Source organism: Microcaecilia unicolor, chromosome 4, assembly GCF_901765095.1.
Source record: "Microcaecilia unicolor chromosome 4, aMicUni1.1, whole genome shotgun sequence".
Lineage (NCBI taxonomy): Eukaryota > Metazoa > Chordata > Amphibia > Gymnophiona > Siphonopidae > Microcaecilia > Microcaecilia unicolor.
Genome location: NC_044034.1, coordinates 283,971,899 through 283,991,032, shown reverse-complemented (window position 1 = coordinate 283,991,032; position 19,134 = coordinate 283,971,899). Strand labels below are relative to the sequence as shown.

The 19,134-nt window shown below is 39.2% G+C and overlaps 1 protein-coding gene across 1 annotated transcript in view; it reads right to left on the bottom strand.

The window, feature by feature from the left end:
• The window catches only part of NLGN4X (neuroligin 4 X-linked), a 316,551-nt gene extending 307,568 nt beyond the window's left edge, over positions 1–8,983 (bottom strand). Inside the window, 1 exon segment of the mRNA XM_030199591.1 lies at positions 8,504–8,983. Coding sequence (XP_030055451.1) covers positions 8,504–8,975 — 472 coding nt within the window. The 5' untranslated portion in view covers positions 8,976–8,983.
• Positions 8,984–19,134: the final 10,151 nt, after the last annotated feature.

Below are 19,134 nucleotides of genomic sequence, written 5' to 3'. Positions count from 1 at the left end.
TCTACTGGGAAACTGTTCCACGTGGTTATCACCCTTTCTGTGAAAAAGTTATTTCCTTAGATTACTCCTGAGCCTTTAACCTCTTAACTTCATCCTATGCCCTCTCTTTCCAGAGTTTTCCTTCATTTGAAAGAGACTCACCTCCTGTATATTAATGCCACAGATGTATTTCAATGTATCTATCATATCCCCTCTCTCCTGTCTTTCTTCCAAAGTATATATATTGAGAAATATGCATGACATGCTTTGCTGTTGAGTTGAAGACTATTATAAGCATTATCAAAATGTGCACTTTCAGAAAGCAATATTCAGACTGTCGGCTCTGGGGCAAAGTCTGGGAATACTTTGCCAATTTTCATAGAGAGAGAGAGGGGGGGGAGGGGTGGAAGAATGGCCTAGTGGTTAGAGCACTGGCCGCTTCAAATCCCACTGCTGCTCATTGTGATCTTGGGCTAGTCACTTAACCCTCCATTGCCTCAGGTACAAACTTAGATTTGTACCTGGGACAGAGAAATATCCAGTGTACCTGAATGTAACTCACCTTGAACTACTACTGAAAAAGGTGTGAGCAAAATCTAAATACATAATAATAACCATGACTTTAAATGACCTAAATACTCTTGCACTTACTTTATATGAGTGAGTAGATTTCTTTGTAAAATAACATATGTAAAGGGCAATATCTATAACTGGTGCCATACTGGGACACACCGAAGGTCCATCAAGCTCAGTATCCTGTTTTCAACAGTGGCCAATTCAGGTCACAAGTACCTGGCAAGATCCCAGAACAGTAAAACCAACTTTAAGCTGTTTATCCTAGAAATAAAGCAGTGGATTTTCCCAAGTTCAATGTAATAATGGCCTATGGACTTTTCTTTTAGGAAGTTATCCAAGCCTTTTTAAAACCCTGTTAAGATAACTGCTTTTACCACATTCTGTGGCAGAGAATTCCAGAGTTTAAGTATACATTGAGTGAAGAAATATTTTCTTTGGTTTGTTTTAAATTCACTATTTAGTTTAATTGTGTGCCACCTAGTCCTAGTATATTTGGAAAGAGTAAACAAGTGATTCACGTCTACCTGTTCCACTCAATATTTTATAGATCTCTATCATTACCCCCCCCCCCCCCCCCCAGCTGTCTCTTCTTCAAGGTAAAGAGCCCTAGCCACTTTAGCCTTTCCTCATAGGGAAGTCATCCCTATTTACGTAGGACCCTTCCAAATTAGTCAAGTTGCAAGACCACACCTCCTGGGACCCCATAAAAGACATCCGCATCTACAAGGCTCCTGATTCAGTCCCTTTCAAACCATCCCCACCAGCTCAGCAGTTACCACTGGTTCTGCAGCCTCCGCCACCACTTCAAGTTGATGGACTAAAAGAACATTTTCCAAGCATCTGACAACTACAGACATTATCACCTTACCTGAACGGAACATTGCACATCAAAGAGAGCCTACTACTGCACTTGCCATCTTTCACGTGGAACCATGTGACACAAGTCCAGCTACCTACAAGAGGACACTGTACTCTGTACTCCAACGACTGTATTGGGACTTGTTGTACTTATATTATTCCAAATTTTTTTGTTTCCAGGACTAATCTATTATACATTTGAAAAGACTCACAGGTTTTTTCAGTATACATAGTAATAATCACAAAAATAATCATTACTTGCCCTTTTTAATTCTATTTAATTTTATAATTCCTGACAATGCGAATCATCATTTGTTTTGTTTGATAACTTTGAAATTTTCTAGGGATGTGGACAAATTAAAATTAACAGATTACACATCCAATAATCAGCCCCTCTAACAGAGAACCTGTATCTTTTTGGTATGTCACTTACAGCATTGGTTAAAGTGGGTGGCATCCTTGGTTTTTTCATCCTCTGTTGTCACTATCAAGATGGGTACTTGATCAATTTAAAGCCAGAAATCATTTTTGTAATTACATTCTCAATAATATTGGCACTGATAGGTTCCATTATAAAGGCATTATAAGACCTTTTTGCCTTAGCCTACAGAATTAGCTACTAAATCAGGTGTTGATACTGTTGTCTGGTACATTATTCCCTATGTTCAGAGGTTTGTTTTAAGCCTCCTTGTTACTACTCTCAGTACAAGACAAACTACATTTCCACCATAAATGTAGGACCACTGCTATTTATTTTTCCTATTTTTACTTTAATGCCTGTAACGCAAGTGTACCTCTTTTTATTAAGGAAGATATTTATTCTGCTTATGCTGTTTAATTGAACTATCATATGTTTCTTTCTAGTTTGTTACATTTTGCTAATTTGTATAGACAGGTTTAGATTGCTTTCTCTCCATTTTTAAACTGTTGTACCTTTCATCACTGGACCTTAAATGGTAACTACTACTGTTGATGATTTCTTATTCATCAAGAGAAAGTGAAGCAAATCAATTCATTTCTTTAACACATATTTGCTTCATATTCTGTATAAAGGAACAAGATGATTATGTTCCTCTGTATGTTCCAAAAACACTATAACTCAACAATGCCTTCATATATGATCTAGATCCATTACACCTAGCAGTAAGATAATTATAAAACTTTTATCCTGCCCATAATTATAAGACTACTGCAAGTTAAGCAGCAGGCCCTTCATATATAATGTAGGCCTATGACACCCATAGCTTACCCTTTGCAATACTTGTAATTATAATGTGCATGAGTTTTCAGTAGTTATTCACTATTTGGCCAATATTAATCCTTTTTAAATGCTAAAATGAAATATTTGTTCTCTATTAACACCAGTTTTAGCTATATTTACACATTCAAAGTTTGACTAATGATAAACTTTGATTGAAATTTTTCTTTCCCCTGCCTTCCAACATCAGCTTTGTAATCTTGATATATTAATCAATCACAATCATATGCACTTGACCTTATTGATTTAATTATATGATACCTAGATTTGAATGAATTCACATGTTTCCAAGTCTAGCTCCGCCCTAGAGGGGTGGGTGTAAGATAGTTAGGCCCCTTGGTTATGATAAAAGGGGAAACCTAATGCTGCATTTCATCCAGCATATAATTATATATCCACATACTGACTCTTGCTATGGCCTTGTCCCTTATTGTGCCAGAGCACCCCTGTCACCTCAATCCTATACATTCGCCCCCCCCCCCCCCCACAGAACTCTAAGAGCCCTCTGGAAAGGACGGCCAGACCCACTAGTAGTCATGTGTGCCAGCCCCCTCTGAGGGGCCTGGCAAGAGGGGAATGAAGAGTTATGCTAGCCCTTGCTCTCAGTAAAATACAGGCCAATGGCTCATAATAAGAGCTAGGCTTCTTAAAATCAGAATAATCTCTGATACAAAAGAGAGCTAGCCTGTAAAAATCAGAGATCACCTTTGACACAGTTACATTTCACTATGGCAAGTGCTGAAATGAGGTAATTGAGAGCTGGCAAGGGTGGGGGCAATCTACTCTATAAACAATCCTGAGATTGGCACCTTCAAGACGTCATAAGCAAGGGTTGCTATGGTTATGTAGAGATAGTACTGGGTCAGCTGCACCCCATGTGAGAACATCCAAAGGGGGGGCTACAGGAAGGTTTGGGAACATGTGAAGTCATTCTGATCAACTGATAAGAACCAGGAGCCATGTTGAGACAGCTGGGGTCCATTGAAATGAATAGGGCCAAAATTGTATATAAGGAGCAGTTTGAGGAGTATTAGTTCAGACGAGACGAGAAGAAGAAGGAGACAAGGGGAGAAGAAGACCAGAGAAGGGAGACTCCAGAAGGCTAGAGAGAGAGGACGTGCCATGATATGCGGTTCCATTATGTGAATGCTTAACCTACCTGTATTACCGTTGGTAAGATTGTAATAAACTATCTTATTATATCTACTATATACTGGGTTCCTTTCTAATTACAAGGGTCCATACTGCCTGATGGTGTAAGCCTGTCATGAGCAGATTCAACGTTGGGAAAGCTAGATATTTGGAGGGCATATGTAACTTTGCCCAGAGAGAGATGAGACGGGCCACTGCTTCCGCTGCTTGATTAGCAAAGGCAGATTCTGAGAAAATAAACACTAGGCAACATATACATCTAAATGTCGGCCCTTACATGAGTAAGTGAATTTTAGAACCCAGATATAAGTGGCAACACATAGACATGAATGTGTGCCATCTTGGAAATCTATATGTCTATGTGCTCCCAAGTAAGTACAGAAGTCACAATCATTTGGCACTATTGATTTTGAGGGGAGCAAACACTAGATGATTAAGGGGGTGACCTCCCCTAATCCCACCTGTAGAACATTGCCTAAAACAAGAAATCTATACATACTTAGGAGCAGCTGTATATCCCAATATTGACCAACATGATCACAGATTTCTGAAATGGGGAATATATGTCTAATTTTTGGTCCCACCCAAATCACACTTCCTTACCATATGCACAGATTGCAGATTCGCAAGTATAAATCTCAGTTTTCAAAAATTAAGTTTTCAACATTTATTCAATATATATGCGGTATATCAAGTTTCTTAAACAATAAACATGTATAAATGCTAGTATTTACATAGGTTAATGTTGAATAAGACTTCTAAAACAAGGGCCATTTTCTTCCAATCATCTATCCAAAACACATTTGTAGAAACCCTTTCTCCTGACTGCAACTAAAAATATGTTTACCTGTATTTGTGAGGGCAATACTGAGAGCAACTTTCAGGCAGATAATTTACATGTGAAAATTGATACTTACCCATATAAATGACTTGGCAAATCATCCTTCTTAGCTTACTACTGGATAATCTGACATAATGAACATATATGGGCATATTTACTAAGATGTTAAGGTTTGGTACATAACTTTCATTAGCAGCTACAACTAAATGCCTAATCTCTGTCTAAACTGTGTTCCCAGCATTCCGGGAAGGCAGGCATGCAGTTAACACCGAACAATTGTTCTACTTTGAATTATTGGCATGACTGACTGTAGTTATTTAGTTCCCCATCTTGAAAGTATAGGTGCTTCAAGTTACCTGACACTGTAACAGTTAATGTATTGTAATGACCTCAGCTCTGCTTTTGTTTTAGATATCTGAAACCAGAATTTAGACATCTGTATTGCATGGACATCCAAATTTAGATTGTATAAAGCCAAGATACGGATGCTAAAACTGAAGGGAAGTCCAGAAAGGGAAACAAAAATCTGCAAGTGGTGCAATGCACTCCACAAAAGCAGAACACACATCATCAGTTTAAAACACTTTGGCACTTTAAAACACAATCCAATGTGGCCACATTTCATCTCTCTAGAGGCTGAGTCAGAGGCTATACTATTAGGGTCCCAAAGAACACTCCTACCTAATAGTTAGTAAATTAGTTCAATAAAAGCAGCTGAATGAGGAGTCACTCTAGGAGTGTGTATCCTGCTGCTAGCTGCTGAGCTGTTTTCACTGCTGCTTTTATTGGGACTCTCCCTCAAACCACCCCCCAAATTTTTCAATTTAGTGGATCAGTGCAAGTGATAAATGAAAACACTACCAAATATAACTAACTCCGGTGGTCATCTGGTCAGTTTGGGCACCTTTTTGAGGCTTGATCGTAACAAAAAATGTACCAAGTAAAGTCGGCCAAGTGCTCGTCAGGGACAACCTTCTTTTTTTCCATTATCGGTCGAGGCACGCCCAGTCTCGCCTTCGCTCCACTTCCGACACCCCCCCCCCCCCACCGTGAACTTTGGTCATCCCTGCAACGGTAAGCAGTTGAGGACGCCCAAAATTGACTTTCGATTATGCCGATTTGGGCGACCCTGGGAGAAGGACGCCCATCTCCCGATTTGTTTCGAAAGATGGGCGCCCTTCTCTTTCGAAAATAAGCCTGATTGTTTTTTTATATATATTAATAATAAATGACATTATGTTTTTCAATCTAATTGTTTGCTATATAGATTTCTGTATTAGCATTGGCAAACAACTTATATAACATAGATGCTGACTGCATGATTATTGCGACTAGAGCTGTTGCAAGGAAAGAGACAATAATTCAGGTGTCTCTGGCAATCAGATGCATTAAATGGGTCAAGTACCTTAATTCTTCTTTCTATTTAGGCAAAGGACTTAGTAGCCTCTGCAAACAGCATGAGAGCTTAACAGCTGTTTTCCCTCCTTCATACATGACTAAAAATTACAAACGGCAACTTAGAATGCTTAGTCACTTTAAGATCCTCAGCTTCAAAAACTAATTTCATGGTCTGTCTCCATAACAACATGACTTCTTCTGCCTGCTAAAAGCTCTATAATGATAGATAATATCTGTAATCAGATTTTTATGGATTATAATTTGAAGCATTTACATTCAGTATGCTACTTGTGAAATCCTTATTTTAGAAGGCATTGCAAAATCTAGGTTTGTTCACTTTTAATTATTTACATGAAGAAGGAAATGTAGTAGCTATTAACAAGGATGCATGCTCTGAAATAGATAATAGATGTGAAAACATCTGTCTCCATCACCATGCAGTTTCCAAGGCACTATTCACAGTACCTAGTGGTTTCCCATAGATACAAAATGTAATTAAAGACCAAGGGAATTGATAAATCGCTTCCCGCCACCTAAGTGGGGATATTCAGCAGCACGTAACTAGAGAGTGCCTCTGAATATCCCCTCAGACCGCCCAACTAAAAAGTGGGCAGGTCAGGGGCAGCACTAGGGAGGAGCCCCAGGTTATATATATCCCAGCAATATCCAGTACCAGCACCCACATAGCTAAGTGGCTTAATTTAGGACATTACCGCTGAATATCTCCAATTAGCAGCTAGTCAGTTATATCGCACAATATATAGGAGCTACGTCTGTGGTCATCCTGATAAGACTTATCACTGATGTCTTTGAGATGTTTAACACATCCTATCCTACTTCTGTATCTTAGCTGAATTAGTTTATTATATACTATTTCCTTTTCCCTTATAGGGCTAGATTCAGTAAATGGAACAAAAAAAATTGGTACTGAAAAAAATCAGCACTCAATACTATACTATAATGGGCAGTCCAAGATGAGTGGCCACTATAGAATAGAATTGTATGCCAATTTCAGAGCCCAAATTGGGTGCCAGGACTTGTGTCTGCTGAAACCAGGTGTAATTCCTTGCTCCCAATTTGGGCACACATCCCAGGTATTCCATAACATGGGGTACAAATTTTAGGAACACCCCCAATCTACTCATGCACCTCCTATGGCCACGCCCCCTTTTGGGTTGCATGCTATAGGATTTTTGTCACACTTTGTTATAGAGTAGCAAATTGGTGCTGATTAGTGCCAATTAGCAATTTAATTTGGCACATATCCTGGATTGGCATTCAAATATCGGTGCCCAATTCTCCAGGGGATAATGTTGCCTTATGTTTCTCTTCCAACTTTTGCTTTCCTCCCTCATTTATGAGGATTGTAAACTGCTTAAATACTTTAAACTATTTATGGTATAACAAATAAAGTGAAATGCGAAGATGTATCACCATCACCATTGACTAGGACTCCCTCTTTCCATGAGCTGTGAACACTGCCTCTGTAGCATTTCCAGCCTTGTCAATTTAGACAGTGGAAGACCTGGGCCAGGAATCAAACCCATCCCCTTCATCTACTGGAATAAGTGACTTGAGTGGCTGGGCTGCCCTCTACTAAAGTTTTATAACATCATATATTATTGATAAAGATCTTCACCATAAAAATTCAAAAGCAAGTAATCAGACAGGACATTTTAATTTCAGTCATATATTATAGCAATGCCTGAAGACTCAAATGACCACTGAAACTGGAAGACAGAGGAATGCAAATTAAAAAGAAAAATAGTTTAGAAAAAAAAAGAAACATAAAATTAAAATATACCTACATATTTTAATTGTTGCATAGTACTGTCTAAAAGTGAAAGAATATTTTTAAGGCTTATCACCATCTTATTGCATATAAAATATCAAAATGTATTGCGATGTTCTATTTCATCCAAAGAAGCTACTCCTTTTTTTTTCATTTTCTGTGTATACAAATATATTAACATAGAAAACAAAATCACAAAGCTAATATAACAAACAGTTGTCATCTAACATAAACAATTTGCTTTTAACTTAGTCATCAATAGGATAAATCTATTCAACCTTCTTTTTCTGCAATTTAAAAAAAAGAGGAAAATGAAATAGAACAAGAAAAACACAAGTGCATAATAGACATATGTTTTTTCTGCACGAAGAATAGTGGCATAGACAAATACATTGTAATATTATTTAGGTCAATAACAGAAACTATTGATCCTCAGAGGGAGGGTCAATGAGACTCTACTGAGCCACACATTCTTCCAGAAGAGAGAATACTGTATGTCTGTATCTGTACATACAGACATGTATGGATTGGAACTAAAGTCAACAGTCTACATTACACATACTTGAAAACAGAATGATATCTGAGAAGCAGTTTTATTTTAAAATTGTTCTTATTATAAGCTATATGTAGATGTTCAAAAAGTACTTACCATCTTCTGTGGGTACATATATATTCAAATAAAGACAATCTTCATTTTGGTCTTGTACATAGGAAACCACAGTATCCAAGTTGGCTGTAAACCAGACTGGAAGCATGTCATTAAGCAATGACCTTTCATCCAGATACTGAGGGCAGACAGCAGCAAACTGAGTGGCATTCTTGACCCCAGTCCAGGAAGATGGAGGTTCTGGAGGCTGGAATCTCCTCTCCCCAGTAGGAGGTGAGGCATAGGGCACTCCTAAGTATTGTTCTACAGGGCCTAGGATTTCATTGGGCAAGGGTGTTCTTGTGCCACGGATTTTACCATAATTTGTAGGTACAATAGGGTGCTGTGCTTGGCCATCAATGAGTGTAAATCGTACAGCAAGTGTGGTTATCCATATCAGGACGTTTGAGTTCAACATGATACTGGTAGGGGTAAAAATCAAAGGTAGCCATAATAATTCCTTTAGCCTCAACATTGTTTACATCAACATCAAAAGGGTTCTCTCTCCCACAATGATGGGGATTCGTGGCTTGGGGATAAGAATCAAAGATGCAAATTGAAGTTATTGGAAAAACAACAAATCTGTTGAGAAAATACTGAGCTCCTCAATACATAGACCATTAACAGATTCCAATTCCAATTTCATATAGACTGGACATTTCTTCTGTGCATGCCATCTTCAGATATCTATCCTGTTTTGATTGTGGTCCCACTTTTTCCAGATGTAAATTCTTCACCAAATGCAAGTACTCCCCACAAAGGATTAAAGTCAGTGAGTCAACCTGCATAGAAGAAGAGATTAACAATTAAGAAAATTACTTTTAAAGGCAGGCATATGGTCTACAGTTGTAGTTCTTTTCCAAATAGTATTTTATATGAGCACTGTATATACAGGGCCTTGTTTACTAAGGCGCATTACCATTTTTAACGCACCTACAATTAGCATGCGCTCTGTGTAGGTGCCTATAAAGATATTGTAGGTGTGTACATTGTTAATATGTGTACATAGTTAACGCACATTAAAAATGCTAATGTGCCTATAATGCAGCTTAGTAAACAGGGCCCACAGTTTGATGTAAGACGAGGACAGCATTCAAAGCTATGTATATACATAAACAAGGAGCTAGGCAAGTAAATTAGGATACCACAAATAAAGCAAGATACCACCTACACATTTTCCCTCCCTTAGGGGCCCTTTTACTAAGCCGCGTAAGCGCCTGCGTGTGCCCAATATGCGCCAATTTCAAGTTACCACCTGGCTACTGTGTGGCCCTTGCGGTAATTTCATTTTTGGCACATCCCAAAAATATTTTTTATTTTCTGACGTGCGTCAAGTGGCATTTGACACGCATAAGTCATTACCACCTAGTTACCACGTTAGACTTTATCACTAGGTCAACGGCTTGTGGTAAGGTCTCAGACCCAAAATGGATGCATGGCAATTTTAATTTTGCCGTACATCCATTTTTGGCAGGTGCGCTAAAAACACGCGTCTACACTACCGTAGACCATTTTTCAACACACCTTAATAAAAGGACCCCTTAATGTTCCTAAAATTTCTGTTCTCTTAATGTCTCCAATGCATATAAATTTAGATGCATTATGAGGAGTGAGTGATTTGATCAGGGGTGCACAATAGTGTGCATAGACTGCATTTTCAAATCTACATGCCCTAATATCTGTCAACTGCTTTCAGAAAATGCAAGTATAAATGTCTGTGGATAATTTTTGATATCAACAATTTTCAAAGTGTAAGGATACATATACTTTCATGTTGAAAGCTGAAAAGCAGCAACAGACTTTGTTCTAAAATGCATAGTTTGAAAATTGCCCGTAAGTTCATGAGGTAAATTGGATTATCAAAATTATATTTTTTCGGCAAAATTCTTTGTTCACAAAACATTTCCATTTTCCATTTCCATGTATTAGTTCTTATACCCCAATGAGGCTTACATTGTAACAAAGAGAAAATATAACTGGAAAGTTACATAAACCCTATTTAGAGTACATGATTAGCGAAGATTACATATAACAAAAGTAGTTATATGATTAAATAATAAGATAAGATTACTTTATCATTACTATTTTGATTTTCGGTCTGGTGAAGAAGTCTGTCTAAGAGAAGTACAAAGATGCATTGTATTGGAGTCAGTGTTATAGATTTATTATTGTCTTGTGTCTTTCTACATGTGTTGCCGTATGCAGTAACGTGATTAACCTTTGTCTCCTAGGGGTCCTTTTACTAAGGTGCGCTGAAAAATGGCCTGCGGTAGTGTAGGCGTGGATTTAAGGCGCGTGCAGAAACAGTTTTCAGCGCACCTGTAAAAAAGGCTTTTTTAATAGTTTTGCCAAAAATGTACGTGCGGCAAAATCAAAATTGCCGTGCGTCCATTTTGGGTCTGAGACCTAACTGCCAGCCATTGACCTAGCGGTAAAGTCTCACACGGTAATGACCCATGTGCGCCAAATGTCACTTAGGGCGTATCCAATATGCATGGCAAAAAATAAAAATTATTTTTCAGCCGAGCATATCAGACACGTGCCACAAATGAAATTACCTCAAGAGTCACGCTGTAGTCATGCAGTAACTCCATTTTAGTGTGCATTGGGTGCATGTAGACGCTTACACGGCTTAGTAAAAGGGCCCCTTAAAGACTTAGAAAAGATGGGATTTAAGGACCTTGCAAAAGTACAGGTAAAGTTGGTTATCCACTTGATGGATGTTGGTAGAAGGTTCCACATCTTAGATGCTAGATAAGGGAATCCTGTGGAATACATGTACTTGTATTTTACTCCTTTACAGTTGGGTAGATGTAATAGTAAGAATTTTCTAGCTCCCAATGTGGCATTGCATAATGGTAGTTATTAATGGACACATATAGTCAGGAGCCAGTCCATTTAGTATTTGAAAAATTATGATCATGATATTGAAATTAAATCTTATTTTCACTGGGAGCCAGTGTAATGTGTGCAGTAAGGGAGTCCTCATTGATCAGACATGCTGCAGTGTTTTGTGCAGATTGTAATTTCTGTAAACCTGATTCTTTTTATCCATTATAGAATATTAGTGTAATCTGGTATCAGTACACCTTATATTTAAGCGTCCACAGTTACACCAGCCTTAAAGCTGTCATAATTGAACATGCTAAATGAGGCAAGGGCATATATGTAACTTAATTTATAAGTTGACTGTTTAACATGGAGACATTTCCATGTTTCACCCATGCTCCTCTCATGTATTTGCACCCCTTGCATTTTCATGAAGTTCAGGCCTTGAGTGCTTCTACATGCCAGATTTTCTGGATATCCCTAATGAATATTCATACGGTAGTTTTGCAAAAAATATAGTATCAATGCAGATCCTTCTCATGCATATTCATTAGGTATAGCCTGAAAACCTGGTCTGTTTGCAGCACTTGAGGCCTCGTCCACAAAATTATCTACAGCCAAGTCCCAGGATACATGACAGACCTCATAGACCTACCAATCAGAAACATTACCAGAACATCCCGAACATACCTAAACCTCCATTTCCCAAACTGCAAAGGACTGAAATACAAAGCAACCTATGCATCCAGCTTCTCCTACATAAGCATGCAACTATGGAACGCACTGCCAAAAGCTGTGAAAACAACCTACAACCACCTAAACTTCAGGAAATTACTAAAAACCAACCTGTTCAAAAAGGCATATATCACTGACCCAACATAAACACCTACACCCTGCAACAAAGCAAATCCAAGCTCGAAATGAACACTTCATAACCTTCTTCTCCTCGACCCCCACTGTAACTGCAGCAAAACCAAAACTCGAAATGGACACTTTACAACCTTTCATCTCTTCAACCCCATTGTACCTGAAGCATGTGTACCTTACCCGACCACAATATCACATTGTAACTGTTTCTACCGGACTGGTGAATGCCTTTACGGTACTATGTAAGCCACATTGAGCCTGCAAATAGGTGGGAAAATGTGGGATACAAATGCAACAAATAAATAGATAATTAAACTCCTGCATCTCTCCTATAGCACTCAGGCACACCCTTATAGAATAGCACAGAGGGAGTTTATATGCTTAAGTGCTTATTGGCATGGATACACATGCCAAGGGGCCCCTAACTTCATGCACCTAGTTATATAATTACTCTTTAACTATGCTTTCAGGGGTCATTTTACTAAGCCATGGTAAAAAAGTGGCCTGTGGTAGTGCAAGCGCATCTTTTGGGCATGCGCTCAGCTATTTTTACCGCAACCAGGAAAAAGGGCCTTTTTTAAGGGGCTGGAAAATAGATGTGCGCTAAAATTGAAACCAGGGCACATCCATATTTGGCCTGAGACCCTACCACCACCCATTGACCTAGCAGTAAGGTCTTACTTGCTATCTGTGCGGTAAGCATTCAGCATGCACCAACTGCTGTTTACTGACAGGTAAGCGGCCCATGGTAACAAATAGAGAATTATTTTCTAACACAGGATTCAGCACATGCCAAATTCAGAATTACCACCTGGCTCACGTGCTAGCCAGGCGGTAGTGCTGATTTGGCACATGAAGGCCTTCCCACGCCTTTGTGAAAGGGCCCCTTAATTATATTTCCCTAGACGTTATTAAATTAATCTGAACATAATGGCATAATTCCTTATGAAGTCAAAGAAACATGATTTGGTATTGATACATGACATTGTTTACATTTAACTACTGTGTTCATTGATGAACGAAATTACAGCTTCTACCTATTGATACGCTGACTGAGTTTCTTCAATTCACAAAAACCTTACCAGTGAGGCTGTAGAATAACAGTGGTTGCATCATCGAAGAGCAAATATGCCAGGGGAGCCAGACTGCAATAGGCACAGCAGAAGCAATATCAGCACACTATTGCCAATTTCGAAATCAAAGTGCTGGGATATCAGAGGAGGCAGACAGAAGCAGTCACAATATTGGCACTCACCATACCACTGCAGAGCCAGTCAACAGAAAGCAAGGATACCAGGGGATCCAGTTTGCAGCAGCCACAGCAATGGAAATATCACCCCATCACCGCAGAGTTGGGAAACAAAGTAGTGCCAGGATGCAGTGAGCCGAACAGCTGCGGCAGTTACAGTATTACCACACCACCATGGAGCTGGAATTCAAAGAAGAAAAGGTAGATAAAAGGACCAGTATTTAATGCAAGCAAGGGATAAAATAAGGTTTAAAGACACTTTAGCTGTGCATCAGCCATAAAAGAATTAAAAAAAAAAGAAAGAGGAGCTGAAAGACACATGTTTGAGTAAGTATTACTATATATTATGTTTGTTTTCAGATTGCTTTACAAATTTTCTCCCACTTTTTGACATATTTTTGCCCATTTCAAGCAGTTTTGTTAATAAAATTATTTTGTACATACTAGAACGTTTTATGAGTTGAAATTGAATTTGCAATACCTGCATTAATTCATAGGTAAATGCGTTAAATGACTTTTGCATGAACTATTTTGAAGGCACAATAATGAACTAAATATAAATCTCTACCCAAAAGGTATACAAGTACAAATACGTATGGGGTGAATTCCATAAATTGCACCTAAAAACTGGCGCCAAAAAAAACCCGCTTAAGTGCTATTCTATAAGCCATACCTAAAAGTTAGGCACGGTTTATAGAATAGTGCTTAAGTACCAGGGGTTGCGTGTAAATTTAAGTGTGGCCATTTGCACCAACAAAAACATTATTCAATTAGATTGCATGCTCAAGTTTGGCATACATCTAAATGTGCATTGGCAATTTTTGATGACTTTCATAGAATTAGGTGGTTGGTACTGATAAATAGTGCATACTGTTGTAGAATACAGATTTAGGTGTTCCTGGGAGTTGGATCTTATCTAGAAACCCAGAAACAGAGAAAAATGTAGGCAGATAAAGACCATATGGCCTATCCAGTCTGCCCCTCCATGCCATCTATTCTCCCTATCATTCACTTAGAGATCTTAGGTACTTGCCCCATACTCTCATGAATTCACCACCTTTTCTGTGAAGAAGTATTTCCTTAGGTTATTTCTGAGTCTATCCCCTTTCACCTTCATCTTATACCCCCTTGTTCCAGAGGTTCCTTTCATTTGAAAGAGAATCTCCTCCTGTACATTTATGCTGCTTAGATGTTTAAATGTCTCTATCATATTGTACACAATATTCTAAATGAGGTCTCACCAGAGTCTTATACAGGGGCATCATTACCTCCTTTTTCCTACTGGCCATTCCTCTCCCTATGCACCCAAGCATCCTTCTAGCTTTCACTGTCACTGTCCATATTTGTCGTTTTAATTTGCAAAATAATTTGTATTATAATGAGAATGGAAAAGAATTGGGTGATCTTAAATTCAGTTAGGCACTGTGGAACTACTGGATCAAAGGCCCTATTTACTAACGTGCAGAAATGTTTTACTGTTACCCAGGGCTTTTTTTGTGGGGGTACTCGGGGGTACTGAGTTCCGGCACCTTTTTCATTGTCTGCTAAAATTGACCCATGGTCCCAAAGTTTTAATGAAAGAGCTCAAGCTCTGCATACCAATTCTGATTTGTCATAGATTCTGTGACTGGTTACAGGGGGCCTGGCTATTGTGGGGTGGGTCCCTCAGTAATCATCCCACCCCTGAAGGGTTGCCTGGCATTTGAGTACCGGCACCTTTTTCGCTAGGAAATATGCACTGCTGTTACCACAGGTTAACTATCAAAATTAATGTGTGTTAACTGTAAAACACCTGTATTAACAGTTGAGGTTATTCCCAGCATCTCCCCATACTATTAATGCAGGGACCATAGCCTTTTCCAGATAGCATTAACTGGATCATGTTATCTGCCACATTAACAGTTAATGCATAGTAACTTACTATTTGTTTACAATAAGCCACAGTCCCCATATGCTTCTTGCCTATTCTCATTTTTTGTCCTAATCTATAATAGGCAGTTAATACAGGCCGCAGCACCTTTAATTTGGGCCCACACTAATTTTCAGTGTGTGTCAGTACCTCCAGTTCTTTTAGTTCTCTTTCCTGACAAAAAGTACTATTCCACAAAAAGATGCACTGGAGTCTCCACATTTTAAACTCAAGAAAACTATATCTGTCTTTCAGAAAGAAATGAAGCACCTGTTTATTTAGATAAGTTATAAATCATTTGCATGGTTGAAGATTTTAATGTTAACACATAGAGCCCCATTTTTCATAGAACATAGAGATTGAAATCAAGTCAAGGAGAGTCAAACTCCTGTGGCATTTTAGGAAAGGATCTGCCAAGGCAAAGCCTTTTATAAAATACCTGCAGACATTCACATGCATTTGTCGGGACATACAGTGGGAGAGCCATTTGACAAATCTATACATGGAAAAAATAGAGGAAATGTGGGAACTTACATTTGTGAGTGCTAACATTGATATGTATAAGAGTCAGTACAGGAAACAAACAGAGGCAGAAAATCTGCAATGTAGATGCAGCAGAAAAAACAGCAGACCTTCAACATAAGGGGTAGATATAAGGGGGCTGATATTCAAAGCGATTTAATCGGGTAGGAGAGGCTCCGGCCCGCTTAAAATCGATTGTCACTGCCTACCCCCCACCCCCGATATAAAGTGACTGACTATTACCTCTGGCCACCGCCAAAAAAGAAAAAGGGGGGCAGGTCAGACATGGTACAGGAGGCAGTATTAGGGAGGAGCCTGGGGTTATGTGGGTGCCAGTAATATTCAGTGCTGGCATCTGCATAGCTAAGTGGCCAAATTTAAGATAGCTCAAAAGCTGTCCTAATTTTGGCCAGCCTAGCTATGTGGGTCCTGGCACTGAATATCAGGTCAGAGACTGCATAACTTTTGTTTTGTTGTTTAAAAAAAAAAAGCCTGTACTCCTGCCCCCGATGACCACCATGGACCACCAGGGCTACAGGTAGGCTTAGGGGAAAGCCTACCTGGATGGCTGGAATAGCGGATTCTTGCTGCGGTCTGGGGGGAGGGGGAATGAAAGAGGGCCATTATCAGGGACGGAAGGAGGCTTGGGGACTTTCTAAACAAAAACAAAACAAAAGTTATGCAGGCCCATTGCAGTAAAAGGGGGCTTTATCACATTGCAAATCCACACACAAATGTTACCACAGGGCCCCTTTTACCACAGCTTTATAAGGGGCCAAGCTGTGGTAAAAGGAGCCCTGTGGTAGCATCAGTGTGTGGATTCGCTACTCGCCGAGGCCCACTTTTTACCACTGCGGGTAAACGGCCTTTTTAAAAAAAAAAAAAGAAAATGGCCCTGTGGTACGTGAACCACTGAGGAGGCAGTAAGGGGTCCCGTGCTCACCCAGCGGTAACCAGGCAGAGTGAGGGGCTGCCCAATTACTTCCAGATAAGTCCTTGGTGCTAGAAAATAAAAATGCATTTTCTAGCACTGGAGCTGGTGTGTGGCAGAGGCCAGGACTACCATCGTGATATTACAGTAGCCCGGCAGTGGGACCAATTTGCCATGCACCAATCCAGTGGTAGCCTTACCGTCCTATAGTAAAAGGTCCCCTACGTGTTAAATGTACAGGAATATCTGAAAGGAAGAATTAAGCCACTATCATTTAAAAAAAGAATGTGAGACTAACAACTTTCAAAGCATCTTATATTGGTAAATGTATGTTTATCAGTGTAAAAAATGGCTTTTCTAAATTCCTTCCTCCCCCAAAGAAAAATGCACATTTGTTATAGAATGTACTGTACTTTTATCTGTAAGGAAAGGGGAACAAAATGAGGTCACAAAAGTTAAAATGAATGTATTGATTTAACTTTGAAATTATTATGTATACTTTGTAGGTGCTATAAAATCCGAAAGTTGTTTTCAGTGCATTTTTTCTAGAAAAAAAAGTGACAGTACTCAAATGCCAGGCCACCCTTCAGGGGTGGGGTGATCACTGAAGGACCCACCCTACAATAGCCAGACCCCTTGCAACCCGTCGCATAATCTATTGCAAGGCAGAATTGGTATGCAGGGCTTGAGCTCTTTCATTAAAACTTGGGGACCATGAATCAATTCTAGCAGACAATGGAAAAGGTGCCAGTACTCAGTACCCCCCTAAAAAAAAGCCCTGGTTGTCTTCTACCTGAAGAGTGCATGGCCAGCCCCCATTTTAAAAGGAAAACTCCATAGACTTTCCTTTTCTAAATGATCTTATTTTGTACCTGCAGACCCATATGCTTCTGGAGAAGACTGAACGTTCCCTCTTCATGCATAAGTTTGACATGCAATTTAGAAATACAAGAAAATAAAAACTGAACTGGAAAACTACTACCATGAAAAAAAAGTCAGGGCTCCTTTTACAAAGCTGTGCTACTGATTCTTGGTGTAGAAAATAAGAAGAAGCCTAAGAGGAAGCCCTTTCAATACCTATGGGCTTCCTCTCATTTGTCATGCGGGAATAGCTAGCACAGCTTTGTAAAAGAAGGCCTTAATATTTTAAAAATGCCAGAGAAAAAAGTAGAAAGACAAAATGAGCCAAAAGCTTTAGAATAAAGAGTCTCATCTTTAAAACGGATTCAATCTTTCATGGAAGTCTTTTTGCTCCTTTTGGCGGCTGAATGAAAGTCTGAATTTGTATGAGTGAGTGAATGGACAGTAACCAGAACCGACGCCTTTGCATTATGATAACTGTTCGCAAATTTCAAACTTGTGCTGAGTTGACACTTTTTCTGCATATGTAAAACATATTCTGAGTAATTGCCATCAGTCAAACTTTTCATATTCACTACGTAGATAGTTTCTGCAGTCACTTTGCTGTCAACTGAATAATGTAAAAGCTTGCAGTGACCCCATCCAAGTTTAGTAATTTGCCATTCAAATTTCCCAAATACTTTTTCTGATTTTGTTACTTTTTAAAATATTTATTAAACTTTCATGGATTTAGATCATGTGTACACACCGCCTGTTTGAAAGGTCATAATGTTAATGGACGTCAGCTACTTTCCACTGTGACCTTGTTTCTAAAACTGATGATGCCTTCTGTTCCTCTAGCAATCCTTTGTTTTCATTTTCAAGCCATTCTCTGAAATACTATCACAGGGCCCTTTCACGAAGCGGCAGTAAGCCCAGTGCAGGCTAACTGCTCGATAAAAGGGAAGTACCATCAAACCACTGCAGCAGCTTGGCATTAGATTCCTCCCCCAGTGAACGCCATTTCCGGTGCTGCAAAAATATTAAAATTTTTGTAGCAATGGTGTGTACCCAGCGGCAATCGGGCAGCGCCGCTCATTGCCCAATTATTGCTGAATTAGCGCGGGAGCCCTTACTGCCACCTTAATGGGTGGCAGTAAGTGTTCCCTCTGAAATGGCCGCGTGACAAGTGCTTTGCTTGCCATATGGTCATTTCTTGAAAAAGAACAAAGACCTAACTTTTACCCGCTGCGTTAAAAGGGGGCCTCGATGTGCATGAAAAACACACGCTGATGCCAGTACAGGACCCCTTTTGCCACAGCTTTGTAAAAGGACCCTTATCTGAAGGAAAATCCTATCTACCTTGATAAGTTTATCAGCTCATTATCATCACCATCTCTAGCATTAATCTTAACAAAAGTGTCATGCATTGTTCTGGGAACAAAATAATATAACATTGAAAATCTGTATTGTTCTTTTAATTTTCT